Source organism: Scophthalmus maximus, chromosome 3 (assembly GCF_022379125.1).
Source record: "Scophthalmus maximus strain ysfricsl-2021 chromosome 3, ASM2237912v1, whole genome shotgun sequence".
Taxonomy (NCBI): domain Eukaryota; kingdom Metazoa; phylum Chordata; class Actinopteri; order Pleuronectiformes; family Scophthalmidae; genus Scophthalmus; species Scophthalmus maximus.
The window spans coordinates 7,221,056-7,235,000 of NC_061517.1; the positions used below are offsets into that span (position 1 = coordinate 7,221,056).

At 43.4% G+C, this 13,945-nt stretch overlaps 1 protein-coding gene across 5 annotated transcripts in view; it reads left to right on the forward strand.

Moving 5' to 3' along the window:
• Window positions 1-13,945, forward strand: part of sulf2b (sulfatase 2b) — a 50,138-nt gene that overhangs the window by 29,235 nt on the left and 6,958 nt on the right. For all 5 annotated transcript variants that reach the window (XM_035644510.2, XM_035644515.2, XM_035644514.2 and 2 more), the window contains 12 exons: window positions 1,710-1,940; window positions 2,212-2,332; window positions 2,790-2,908; window positions 3,181-3,332; window positions 3,507-3,676; window positions 7,168-7,318; window positions 7,873-7,972; window positions 8,224-8,299; window positions 9,067-9,195; window positions 11,713-11,769; window positions 11,867-11,996; window positions 13,277-13,520. In XM_035644510.2, coding sequence (XP_035500403.2) covers window positions 1,781-1,940; window positions 2,212-2,332; window positions 2,790-2,908; window positions 3,181-3,332; window positions 3,507-3,676; window positions 7,168-7,318; window positions 7,873-7,972; window positions 8,224-8,299; window positions 9,067-9,195; window positions 11,713-11,769; window positions 11,867-11,996; window positions 13,277-13,520 — 1,609 coding nt within the window. In that variant the 5' untranslated portion in view covers window positions 1,710-1,780. The remainder of the gene's footprint in view (window positions 1-1,709; window positions 1,941-2,211; window positions 2,333-2,789; window positions 2,909-3,180; window positions 3,333-3,506; window positions 3,677-7,167; window positions 7,319-7,872; window positions 7,973-8,223; window positions 8,300-9,066; window positions 9,196-11,712; window positions 11,770-11,866; window positions 11,997-13,276; window positions 13,521-13,945) is intronic.

Consider the following 13,945-nt stretch of genomic DNA (forward strand, 5'->3'; position numbering starts at 1 on the left):
ACCGCTCCCAGCGCTCCCGCTACGCTCCCAACGCTCCCATTCTGTAGGCGCTTCGAGCATGTGTCAAAACAACGACCCGTCAGCTTGAATTTCACTTGTGGAAGAGGAAGAAGTCACAGGGAGCCAATGTTTTGTGAGTATCGCATGTAGGGCAGGGGTAGGGCGGGATAGTTGTGTTGGTGCAGCAAAAAAAGTGCACGTTCTCATAATGGAGCACCCGGTTGCCATCGTGCCACCGCTCGGGTCATTTGTGCCGGCTGTCCGCCCTCAGGCGCCTCAGAACGCTGCAGTAGAACTTGGCGGCGACAGTCTGACCCTGGGTGATGAATTCACAATGCAAATGTTGTAGAAGCGCACAATTGGTCGTGCCCCTGACCTGGGCTCTTGGAGACTGTGGCTCTTCCTTTGACTAAATAATGCTGTTTGGTCTTTGGGTCTTAGCCGGAGACCAAACTCACGTCTCTGTGGATGATCCTCAGCCTGGATCGGACACTGAATTGAAGATAAATTCTCTTCCTCTGCCTCTTTTCAGTCACCAAACGACAAAACTGCGATCTGGTGATACAATCAAACAAGAGACATGTGGATGAATTCCTAAATGACATGAGCGTTATAGTTGATTCACCTTCATGGTGAAGAAACAGGGCCTCTGGTTTATCAATTAATGATATTGATGGAGTTGTAGATTCTTGAAGAAGAAAAACTTTAACACCAAACATCCAAGCGCTGGTTTCTGACCTGCTGCGATGTGGAGTCGGAGCGACCGAGACAGAAAATTAATCCTGCAGGTCGACTCGCGGGTTCATCTGGACTCGGGTCAGTTTTTAGGTCAGTTTCATAATGAGACTGTGATATAACATGAACGCGGTGAGCTGGATTACTGACGAGAGTCTGTAAGAGGAACCGTGTTGAGTTTAAACGGGGTCACTGCAGGACAGAACATGTGGTGGGCTGCACGGAGCCAACAGCTCCGCTTCAGTCCAGATGTTGGGTTCATCATCTGATCCATAAAGTGGGTTAAAAAATGCTACAGTGTTGGTTCAGAGGCTGCGAGTCTCTATCCTCAGTCTCACCGTTAAATAAATGTCTTATTTTCACCTGTGTCAGTTTGTGATGGGACAAAGTCCAAGAACAAACTCTTTCTGATCACTTTTCTTAACATTGCGATTCAGGGCATTTTTCCACATTGTCATCAGTTTCTCAGGAAATAAGCAGACATGTTTGTGGTGTTTGGATCAATGAGCTTGTAGAATTTGATGCAGATTATCAGACAACTTTCTCCTTCCTTTGATTATTCTATTATAAGAGCTCAACAGGCGTGTGTAGGATTGTTCGGCCCTCGACAAATGTGCTCCAACGAGTGACACTTACGTTTCTACTTGTATCATGTTCAGAATCATCTGCTCCCCAGAAGACGAACCCTTTGAGTTTTCATGACCCTATGAGCTTTCCTCTGGCGCTACCTGCAGGACAAACTTTATATTTTTTAACACAAGAAGTCGCTTGTCCAGGAAAACAACATCATACGTTAATTTTGCTGCAGTGAATAAGTGAACACGACAGTTGTGAAACATGTTCTGTCATCATCTTAACAGGGAATTCTTGCGGATGTCCTTTTTGAATGACAGCTTGTTCTACTAAGATCGTACAGGTTTGATCACTGCAGCAGCTAAACTGGATTGTCTTTGTTTTTTTTGTTTTTTTTACAGAAGTTGAGAATCCACGGGGCAAGCAGTTGATTGGTCGATCTTTTTGAAGCAGTCGGGAGGGGTCGAAGGCCATGGCGGGCAGACTCCTCCTCTTCCTGTTCGTCTCAGCGACGCTCGGCCACGCCCCCTTCCAGTCCGGCCAGCGTCTGAAGCCCCGCCTCCAGAGAGACCGACGCAATATTCGACCGAACATCATCCTGATCCTGACAGATGACCAGGACCTCGAGCTGGGTGAATGAAACACGGCTAATGACCTTCTACTAGTGTTATTAGTACTATTAATGATGTTACTACTAAAGATTTGTCTGTTTCTATTCATAACACCAATGCTATTATTGTTGAAACTGAAAAAATATCATGTAAGAAATGTTAATGTTACATTAACACCAAGGAAAATTATGTTTTATCCATTCCTTACGATTTTGCTCTTTGCATTAATTAAGTCAGAAACCTGGTCTCTAGTCTGCCAACAGTATCTCTCTCTCTCTCTCTCCCTCTGTAGGTTCAATGCAGGCCATGAATAAGACTCGCCGCATCATGGAGGAGGGTGGGACTTCTTTCTCCAACGCCTTCGTGACCACGCCCATGTGCTGTCCGTCACGTTCAAGCATGCTCACGGGGAAGTAAGTCCCTGGCCACAGACTCTCCATATCCAAACTTTGTTAATTTCTGAAAGACCATTTTGCATCAGAGTGGAGGTGTGATTAGTGCCGCTCAGCCTTTAAAAGCAGTTTTATAACTTCCTCTGTGTCACATCGAAGTCACAGCTTTGTCAAGTCACAGAAGAGTTGTTGGGTTGCTCTGATGAACGACACAGCCCAGCTGCATCAAGGGACTAGTGTCTGAGGGAATGCTGCTCTCTAGAGCCCATGTTTGGTTTGTCTGTTAGTTGCGGGTGATTATACATTAATAAAAACAGCATTATGAATATTCTATTTAATTTCTGCTGACAGATCCTCCTGAATCCTTCACACTGGACCTTTGATTTATTAAAAAAAATATATGTATGGATATGAATTCTATCAGGACCCACTTTTGTCGTCAATATGAAGCCCACACTCCCTCTTCCTGTTTGTTCAGGTACGTCCACAACCACAACACCTACACCAACAACGAGAACTGTTCCTCGATGTCATGGCAACGGCAGCACGAGCCACGGACCTTTGGGGTCTACCTCAACAACACTGGGTACAGGACAGGTAGGGCAGTGCCAGTGGACACACACACACACACACACACACACACACAGGCTACACAATGTGGCGAAAGCTTTTATTAAAAAGGTGATTCTCGTGATTAAATGTGTGTGTGTGTGTGTGTGTGTGTGTGTGTGTGTGTGTGTGTGTGTGTGTGTGTGTGTGTGTGTGTGTGTGTGTGTGTGTGTGTGTGTGTGTGTGTGTGTGTGTGTGTGTGTGTGTGTGTGTGTGTGTGTGTGTGCGCGTGTGTGTGCGCGTGCGTCTGCCGTCTCCAGCCTTCTTCGGGAAGTATTTGAACGAGTACAATGGCACGTACGTCCCACCTGGGTGGAGGGAGTGGTTCGGCCTAGTGAAGAACAGTCGCTTCTACAACTACACAATGAGTCGCAACGGCGTCCGAGAGAAACACGGGGCCCAGTACCCACAGGCAGGGACACACACACACACACCATTTCCTCTTGATTGATTTATTTGTATTTGATTCTCTCAAAGGATTTTGAAGAAAAAATGAATCAATAAACTGCATTTGACCTTCAGCAAATGGTTGTAATAATAAAAAAATAATGTATAATAATGTTCAGGTGTTTTTGTCTGTTGCCAGGACTACCTGACAGACCTGATCACAGCGGAGTCGATCCGTTATTTCCGCTCCTCTAAGCGGGTTTATCCTCACCGACCGGTTCTGATGGTGCTGAGCCACGCAGCGCCGCACGGACCAGAAGACTCAGCACCGCAGTACAGCACAGCCTTCCCCAACGCATCTCAGCACATGTAGGTCCACACACGCACATGCACGCACACAATCGCGCGCGCACACACACACACACACGCGCACACACGCAGTAAGCCTAAACCACTCTATAATCCAGCTGAACAATAGAGCAGCTCTGTTCTGCACCGCAGGATAAATCCTGAGGCAACACGACTAAAACGACACAATCCTCCTCCTGTGTGTGTGTGTGTGTGTGTGTGTGTGTGTGTGTGTGTGTGTGCGCGCGTGTGTGCGCGCGCGCGTTAATGAATATAAATACATCGGTTTCATTTTCTTTCTTTTGAAGATTTTTGTCTTTTCTCATTGAAATGACTTTTGTTATTAATGTCACTCGAGAGTTCAGGATCATCTGCATGACGTGTGACTTTTTTGTGAGCTTTATGAACACACAGACAGACAGGCAGGTCGAGCACAGACAGACAGACAGGAGGTCGAGCACAGACAGACGGACAGACAGGTATGTCGCCGGAGTGACAAACACTGATTTTACCTTCCAGTCGAACATCTTTCATGCAGCAGACGCCTGAGGAAACGAGTCGGCTGGACTCCTGCTGTCAGGAGACCATACAAATCCCATTTAAGCTCGCCAGGCTTTTTGTGAAGGTTTTTCTATTTCTGTCACAAAAACACGGATAGAAATGCCCGATTCAGACAGTAAATCCCTTCCCTCTGAAAAGTCAGGGATGGTTTGAGTGCATACTAAAAGCTGAAACACCGGCGTGATCGATGATTGACAGTTGCACAGTTTTCAATTAGTTTCATCTTTCAGCACAGAGACTAAAGCCGGAGGTGTCGTGATTCAAACTATGTCTGTTTCAGAGAAACTTGGTGACATGTGTGTCACAGTTTTAAAACCTGGTCCGGTTTTAACACCAAACCAGCTCTGGATGAAATGTTTGGTTTAGTTGCGGCGTCTCCCTGAAGTAATAAACCAAGATTCAATTTAAAACTTTGTCTTAGAGATGAAAAAAAAAAAAAAATAACACAAGTGAGAAAACTTTTTCTTATGTTTCTCCTGATACCGGTGAACCTTCGGGGTTTCACATCTTAAAAAAGGCAAATCATTGTAAATGTAGATGATTTAGATTCAGCGTTCAGTTTCAAAATTCATGAAAACATGTATGCAAAAAGTAATAAGGCAAGGCAAGTTTATTTATGCATGACTTTGTGACTTTACATGATGCATCAGAGATATTAAATAATTCAAGTCAAGTTAGTATTATTTATGTAGCTAATCTAAAAACAAAAGGTTTTGAACCCAGAGTTTTTCATGATTGCAGCAGCTGGATCAGAAAAAAACAGGTAGACAAAATAAAGTCGTGTGAAGATAAAATTAAAAAGAAATTCAAGAGAAATTAGAGATGTTAGAGAAACTAATAAAACAAATTAACAACAGAAACAAAAAATTTGATTTTCATTTTGCATTTGTCCAGCTGGTTATAAAAGATCTTCAGTGAGCAGCAGAGCACTGGAAAACTTTGCTCATGTAAATATTATGTTAAAAAATATCACTCAATCAGGAGTGAAATTAGTACAGTACTTGGATAAAAGTATAAAGTTAATAATTGAATATGTTCTCTGAGTAGATGTTACTGTGTCAAATGATCAAGTTGGGGAGGGGGAGAAGAAGTTATATGGTGATAATAAAGACACGTATTAACTTTATTAAATTAAGAAAACATATTCTCTGTTTCCAATGGGAACTGCAGCAAACTGAACCAATGAGTTCCAGTATTATTATTATCATCATTTTTTTTAAACGCATCGACTTTAAGACTAAGGAAGTAAAAGTGAAAATATGTCCTCATTTGGACACTTGCCTTTTTCTGTTCAGGATTAGTATGTGTTGTTTATGATAATTTTAATGTGTCGTGTGCTGGTGTTTTGTGTTTTTATTTGTATGTATTTTTAAAGTTCATATATGAATAAGCTTTAGCTGTAGTTGCTGTGATATTGGTTCGCATCATGAAGTGTCCCTGTCTGCATGTTGGCCGTTCAGCCGTCAGGCTGCATAAAGTTTTCCAGGTTGACGGAGCTGATGAGATGTGTTTGCTGTGAGGGGACTAGATGCAGATCTTTCCAGCAGGGCTGCAGAGTTCAGGGCTCAGATTCATGTTTAAGGTTATTTCTGTCCCGACGCAGAAATTTAATTATGTAGCCCTCGAGCAGAGAGGAGAGGAGCAAATGAGATGTGTGATGGGAGTCATTCATTATCCACAGAGAACACACTGCAGGAACAGCCCCCACTGTGTGTGTGTGTGTGTGTGTGTGTGTGTGTGTGTGTGATTGCGTGATTGCGTGCATGTGTGTGTAACTGATGAACAATAGCAGCTGCTGTGATTACTCCACACACAGCTTGATGTCTTCTATTGCCTCCAAACACATTTTTGTACTGAAAACACACACACACACACACACACACACACTCCTAACACACTTATTTTCAGCAATGCAGTAAATCCTCGCACTCAGACCACGTCCACCTCATCAGTTCAAACTAATAATTATTCTAATAGCAAATGGAGGCAGATCATGTGTCTGTGTGTCTGTAGACAACGATGCTGTTTAACACCTGAGGTGTAAGAGCTAATGTGGCTCTTCACGCTCAGGATCTATGTATTAATAACGGTTTATCGCCCTATATGTGACATATATGGCCAAATCATACGTTATATGTTGCATTTCCTCATGTTGTAAAGAAAAGAGCAGAACCACAACATTATTTCAGTTTATGTCTTAATGTGAGCAGGAAATCAGAGGCTCAGACAAAGAAAACTGTTTGACATGCATCCGTGTTTCGAATGTTGCATCTCTGCTGGCTGATAAGTGAAGCTGATTTAATGGATCAGACCTGGAAAGGTCACGGTCCTCGCACACATCTGCCTCGAGAGGCTGAAAACTCATCATGTGTTCGATTTTCCATCAAAAGAAGAAGTGTTGTATCTCTTCTTTAAAGAGCGATATAAACTCTGCACATTTCAATTCTTTTCTAGAAATACATGCTTATTGACCCGGCGCTCATGTCTGAATTGAAACCTCGATGAGAAGAACCGTCTCCTTAAAGAACTCGGAGCTCTTTAAAGCTTGTATTGACTCGCATGGCCTGATTTAGACTCCGAGACACTGGGAGGAAACACTAAACAGCTGATTAGTTGTATCCAGTTCATGACAGTTCCAGTTGGGTAAAGCAGAGAATACCAGTGTCACTTTGTACAGTTCCACTTAGACGTTATAAATAAGAGCGCTGTGGAGCAGATGGAACAGATGGCTGGAAGATGTGAACGGTCTGTTCTGTCTGATTTATTTCTATCACAGTGCAGTTTTCTGACGATGCCTCCGAGATACTAAAAACAGATATAAAGAGATCTGGCTGCTTGTCAACGTGAAAGTTTCAGAAACAGTTTGATAACTGGGAACATTTCACCCACGTTTAACAATTAATTTGTCCTTGTGTCTTTGTCCTTGTGTATTTGCCCCCCTGTCTCCCCAGTACTCCCAGTTATAATTACGCTCCAAACCCAGACAAACACTGGATCATGCGTTACACCGGCGCCATGAAGCCCATCCACATGGAGTTCACCAACATGCTGCAGAGGAAACGACTGCAGACGCTGCTGTCTGTGGACGACAGCATGGAGAAGGTGGACACACACACACACACATTGATTCACACAGGCTGCCTCTCACATCTGTTAGAAAAAGTCTGATAAATGTGCGACCATACACTGTAATAAAGATGGACGACATGACAGCTCATGAACAAAAGTGAAGCCAAAACATCTTTAGGAGACAATTGGGTACATCTCAAAAACTAAAAAAAATTTACACACTTCAAATAACCTATGGAGAGTTCAGAAATATTTTGTTCGTGTTTCTGTGTTTAGAATTCTTTTCAGACAATATGTTTATTGAATTAATTTAGCAAAATTGTAACGAAAAAATGACAGATTTTGGGGAATTTATAACACAATTTCAGTACTTTTATCATTTATTATGGTTTATTGACGTACATAACCTGTAGGATTGTACAGATTTTTTGAGATATGAAACATTTGAAGACATGACATCACAGTAAGCAAAAATAAACTCTGTATGTATGTATATGTTTCTATTGCAGAGGTCAAGGGGTTTAAACCACACATTTGTTCTCTTAAGCAGAAGCTGAGTGTCTGTAATTGTTCTTGTCCATCCTCAGCTGTATAACATGCTGGTGGAGACGGGCGAGTTGGAAAACACCTACATCATCTACACATCTGATCACGGCTACCACATCGGACAGTTCGGCCTCGTCAAAGGTAAGAATTTCTAAAAAAAAGCAGAAAAAAAGAGAAAAATGAGAAGAACTGTCACATTTCTATGGTACACTTTTTTAGATCTTAGTGGTTTTCAACGATGTATCTCAGATATTGTGTCTGACATCTGGATCTTCAGTTATCAGAGAAATAGGCAAACGTTGGCAGCAGCTGATTGGATCACAATCTGTCCTCAGTGTGTATCTTCAGGTGCATTTATTCCTGAACTGTTGTGTGGTCAAACTTGTCTGCAGGGAAATCCATGCCGTACGAGTTTGACATCAGGGTCCCGTTCTACATCAGAGGACCTAATGTGGAGCAAGGCAGCATGTGAGTATACACACAGGGAGGAAGTAATTAATTACGTGTAAAAATACAATGATGTCGGAGATAAATCAATAGTAAACTCAGGGACAATGGTTTAAACCTGGGAACACGTATGATTCATATCACAGAGACAAAGGCAGAAGTTAATTTGGTCAAAAAATGTATTTCCTCTGAACATTGAAAAATTATGCTAAAGGGTTCTGACCAAGAGTCCAAGAACACAGGGGGTGTGTGTGTGTGTGTGTGTGTGTGTGTGTGTGTGTGTGTGTGTGTGTGTGTGTGTGTGTGTGTGTGTGTGTGTGTGTGTGTGTGTGTGTGTGTGTTCGTTCCTGGTAAAGTAGATTAGCAGAGTCAGAGCTGTTCCACGAGGTGATCATGGGTTCACAGTGGACGCCGTGTTTCCTGCGTTTCGTTTTCTTCTTCACTCATTATCAACTTGTAACACCTGCTTTTCAAAATAAAGGTCATTACAAACCTGCTGCCAAACACCTGCTCTCCAAATCTGTATTCGTCCCCCGACACTCTTCATGTGCTGCAGTTCTGTTCCCTCATTATACTTTAATATGCTAATTCACTTTAAAGTGTTTACTACAAGATTCTTTGTTTTTTTCATCTGATTTTCTTCTTTCTTTAATCAGTTTTACTCTGGCAACAAAATCCACCAGAAAAATAGAAAATTATGAATTGTTAGGGAGAAAGTGGAGACAGATATATTATATATATATGTTGTTTATCGTGTGTGTGTGTGTGTGTGTGTGTGTGTGTGTTAGTAACCCTCATATGGTCCTGAACATCGATCTGGCTCCGACCATCCTGGACATCGCCGGCCTCGACACTCCTCCAGACATGGACGGGAAGTCGATACTGACAGTAATGGACACTGACAAACCAGCCAACAGGTACACACACACACACACACACTGACACACACACACACACGTCTATAGGCCTTATATTATATTAGAGCCCTATACCGATATGGATTTTTGGGGGTTGATATCGATATTAGGGAGTAAAAAATAAAAGCTTTCATATGAGAAAACATAAACTCTGACAAAAATGTGTCTGTGAAAGATAAATCGGTTGGGCTCTACCTTCTGATACAATGTAGGGAAAGGCAAGTTTATTGATACAGACACAAGGTAATTCGTGCATTAATAATTTATACTTATATTTCAAAGACACTAGAAAAAAGACAAGCTTCCACCTCTGAGGTGAAAGCCGCTTCACTTGGTTTGGTTCTGATTCTGTGAACTCAGAGATGTGTTCAGGCTGGAGACCAGAGAGTGCTTCACAGACGAGGAGCAGGATTTTAAAGTTTATCCTCGGAAAACACAAGAAGTTGGTGCAGTGATTTAATGAGGAGTGTGATGTTCTTCACTTTCCACTTTCCTCAGTAGGGCTCATACCGCCGCCAAGGCCCAACAGCCTCCTTAAATTCAATCAAGCCGCAGCAAATCTCACACACTCATAGAGTGAGAGATATCTATCCATAAATATACCAGATTTTTTTCATGAAATCCAGGAATTATTCTCTGTGAAATCAGGGAAAATGTCCAAAAAAAACCTCCCTATCTCACAATGTTAAAGCAAGTTCTGGAAAATTCCCAGGTCTGCCCATTTTTCTGCATCGATGTCAATATTTCCTTTAATTTTTTTGCCCAATGTCGCATCCTTCAACAAAGTTTTGTGGAAATCTATTTAGTAGTTTTTGAGTAGTCCTGCAGAAAGACAAACCAACAAACTGGCCTCTGCCAAGGCCCAGTGTCCAATCACGGTGTGTTCAAGAAAAAGAACCTGGATCCGCCCATTTATACGAATCAGCTCCAAAATCTAATGGGTTCTTTTTTGAGTCATGCCCCACCCCTAGAAAAAATATTAATGGAAACTGGTTCCATAGTTTTTGCGTGGTGAAAAAAAATTACCTCCTTAGCGGAGGGCGTAAATTGTGCATTAGAGGGTCGAGATAGAAGTGAAATGAAAAGTGAAGTACTTCTGGCACTTCTTGTGGAGTGTTTCCTCCGCGACAGAGCAAGCGGTGATGTGATAAGCAGCTCGTTGAAGACAAAAGGTCAGAGGAGAGAAGAGACTCGTCGAAGCGAACGGGAACATCACCGCTATGTAAATCATCCTGCACAGCGCTGGAGGAGCAGCAGGCCTGTCGCTCGGCTGTGACCACCTCATTTCAACACCCGGGTGCGCCGCAGCCCACAAACACACAGAACCATCTGCTTCGCCTGGAGGGAAACGCATTTCTTCATTAATATTTATTGCGATCAAAGAATCAGCTGAGGCAAAGGTGACGGTCAAGAAGTTGCGTCAAACAGGATAGCGATTAGACGTCCTGTCAAACCTGGGGGTTCTTCACACCTGGCCACTGTGACAGTAATGAAAGGCGGAATATATATCTATATATAATATATATCAAGAACACAAACAGAAGCTCCGCAGAGCTGCATCGCTCTCCTTAAACCCTGAACAAACACTCAGTCACTTTAATGGAAAAGATTAATGAAGCTGATCCGGGGAATCAGACGGACGGAGACCGGGGATGTCTTACACAAAAGTATTCACTCGGGACCTCGATATGTTGAGGTGATTTCCGGCTCGTGACGCAGATCGTAAAATTGTCCGTGAATGTGCATTCAGCAAACCTCCCTGTCGCGGTCTGTGCGATGTATTTAACACCCTCAGGATCACTCGGAGAGCGTGGCTCCTCGCCTATCGCCATACAAAACTCCCTTTCTCCATCTGAATATAATCTACGCCACAGGGCGTCTTAACCAACGCAACATGTGCTTCTGGTTCGGTGAGGCGACCTGGCTGAAGATGAAACATTCCCTCTTAAAAACGTTAAAAGGAAGGACAGAAAATTCCTCAACATTCGCTGTCCACTCAGCTCTGCAGTGTTGTCAGGAGGAGCCCGTTTGAACTGACTCTGAACGATCCTCTCATGAGCAGCCAGAGACTCCGCGGCATCTGTTCTTCCCCTTCTGAAGTAACCGATAACTGGCAAAACTAATTCTTCAGAGAAGTTCAAACCCTGGGATTTTTGTGAACAAATCAAATTCCCCGATTATATCCCAATTGCCTCATTGTGTGTGAAAGCAGTTTGTTGCTCTTTGTGACTTTGGCACCATTTTCCATGAGAGTTTTTTATTCTGCAGATCAATAGGAGGATGAGTGGGAAGAGTCCTGCAGTCGTGTCCATGTGGTGACTGCTGCTGTTTTAGCTGCGGCAGGAAAAAAACAAAAGTATTATTCCTAAAACTTTTAAAAGAAACCAGATGGAGACAGTTGTTGCGTAAAGGTTTGAAGTGAAGTCAACTTCTCTGTACATGTAAGAGGAGCAGAGCCAGAAGCAAAAGTTGAAATGTTCATCTCACATGAGTTTGATTCTTCTTCTCCTGCTGCAGGTTCCAAGTAAACAAAAAGCCGAAGGTGTGGAGAGACTCTTTTCTGGTGGAGAGAGGGTAATGCCCGATCATTGCTTATATTATAATTATTAGTGGCCGTGTAGAAAGACGACAGAAAGTTCCAACCGTTACCGTGTTTTTGTTTCGGTAACAGGAAGCTGCTCCACCAACATGTCGAGGGAAAGGAAGTGACACAGGAGGAGAACTTCCTGCCCAAATACCAACGAGTCAAAGACTTGTGTCAGAGAGCCGAGTACCAGACGCCGTGTCAGCAGACCGGACAGGTACAGTGACACAATACTGGCCTAATACTTTACTTCAGATCCTATGTTTAACTGTTCCCATTACTTTACTCCTGATCCCATTACTTTACTCACATTGCGTTACTTTTCTTCTGGTCATACTTTGCCGTGGTCCCATTACTTTACATCAGATCCTGTTACTTGATTCCCAATCCTGCTACAACTCCTGATCCCATTAGTCCTTATTCAGGCTTAACTTAAAGAAACATTGACTTTACCTTCACACTCTTCTCAGATGTTTAAAAATCACTAAACGTAGCTCAGAGTTTCAGATTTTTGCAGAACAACCCCTCAGCAAAAGAGCCTTTCTGGGCCGTGGTAATCAAACACACAGAGAGATTCAAAGCAAACACAGGGGAAGAATCAGAGGCTTCTGTCAGAGAGATGAAAACCAGATATCATCTGCAGAAAGCAGACAGATGCATTGAGAGCAGTAATGACGAGGAGGACCGGAGCACGGTGGACCGAACGAATGACGGAGGAGAGACGTGACGAGAATCAAGATGGAGCCACTCAGCAGAAACTTTCTCCCAGATATTCACAGAGATGTGTGTGTGTGTGTGTGTGTGTGTGTGTGTGTGTGTGTGTGTGTGTGTGTGTGTGTGTGTGTGTGTGTGTGTGTGTGTGTGTGTGTGTGTGTGTGTGTGTGTGTGTGTGTGTGTGTGTGTGTGTGTGTGTGTGTGTGTGTATGTGTGCGTGTGCGTGTGTCTGGCGCGCATGTTCGTTTGAGGTTAATTACACTTGAAAAATCCCTTTAGCCAGTTGATTAGTCTGTAAGCGACGGTGTCTGTCGGCGGCTGGATCGCTCTGATAAACAGCCTGTAGAAAACGGTGTGTGTGTAATTAACAAATCCAGGCGTTTGTCTCTCGTCAATAACTGTGAGTGACTAAGTGCAACAGAAGGAACTCGTTTCAGCTCCAGCTAATGAACAACTGCGGGGAGACAGCACGAGCAGTGTGCTTGTTTTTAACATCCACGCTCGACACGACACCGGTAGCCTCCCCGTCGTTGAACATAAACTTTCAAACATCGGTGTTTGTAACTCAGTGGTGGCCTGCTGCTGGATGGTCGCCCTTCTCCTCAGAAGTTCATCCCTGAGGTTTGACATCAGATGATATGGTGTGAGTCTGCTAGGGTCGGAGATTTACCAATGTCTGCCGGGAAATGTGTTGCTTTGTCCCTTAAAAATGTCTCTAAAAATGACATTTAAACAGTGTGTGTGTGTGTGTGTGTGTGTGTGTGTGTGTGCATGTGCGCGTAGAAGTGGCAGTGTGTGGAGGACGCCACAGGTAAACTACGACTCTTCAAGTGCAAGAACGAAGGGGGAGGGTCAAAGAGCCTCCAGAGGGGCGTGGCCGGTCTTCAGCGTCCAATCAGCATCAAGTCTCAGCTGTACCAACGCAACTCGGACGCCTGTGACTGCGATTTCCGCGAACTCCGACCCCCTAACCTACGGCCCTCCATGTTGAGGCCGTTCAACAAGAAACCTTTCTTCTCCAAGAAGAGTGAGTGTTGATGTCTCTGTCCAGCAGTGGGCAGCAGTGACTTAAAGTAAAGATGGATGACATGACAGCCGTCTGAAGCCAAAACATCTGGATCGCCCCCTGGAGGCCGGCTGCAGTATAAATCCCTAAACCTTGCAAATTGGCAGCAGGCGTATCTTAGATATTTTGGCTTCGTTTTTTCTTCAGTGGAGGTGTCGTCCATCTTTATATACAGTCACTGATTGTCTTTATAAACATTACAATAATTTTATACAGTCAGCCACCCATAATGCAAAACTCCATGTAGTTACACTAATGTTCACTCCATTCATAAAAAAATATCTGCTGCAGCGAACATGTAATTGTCAAACTCTTCACTATTCCAAGCCTAATTTTCAAAATATTATCATCTTATATTAGGACCAGAATGATATCCTCCCTGTTCA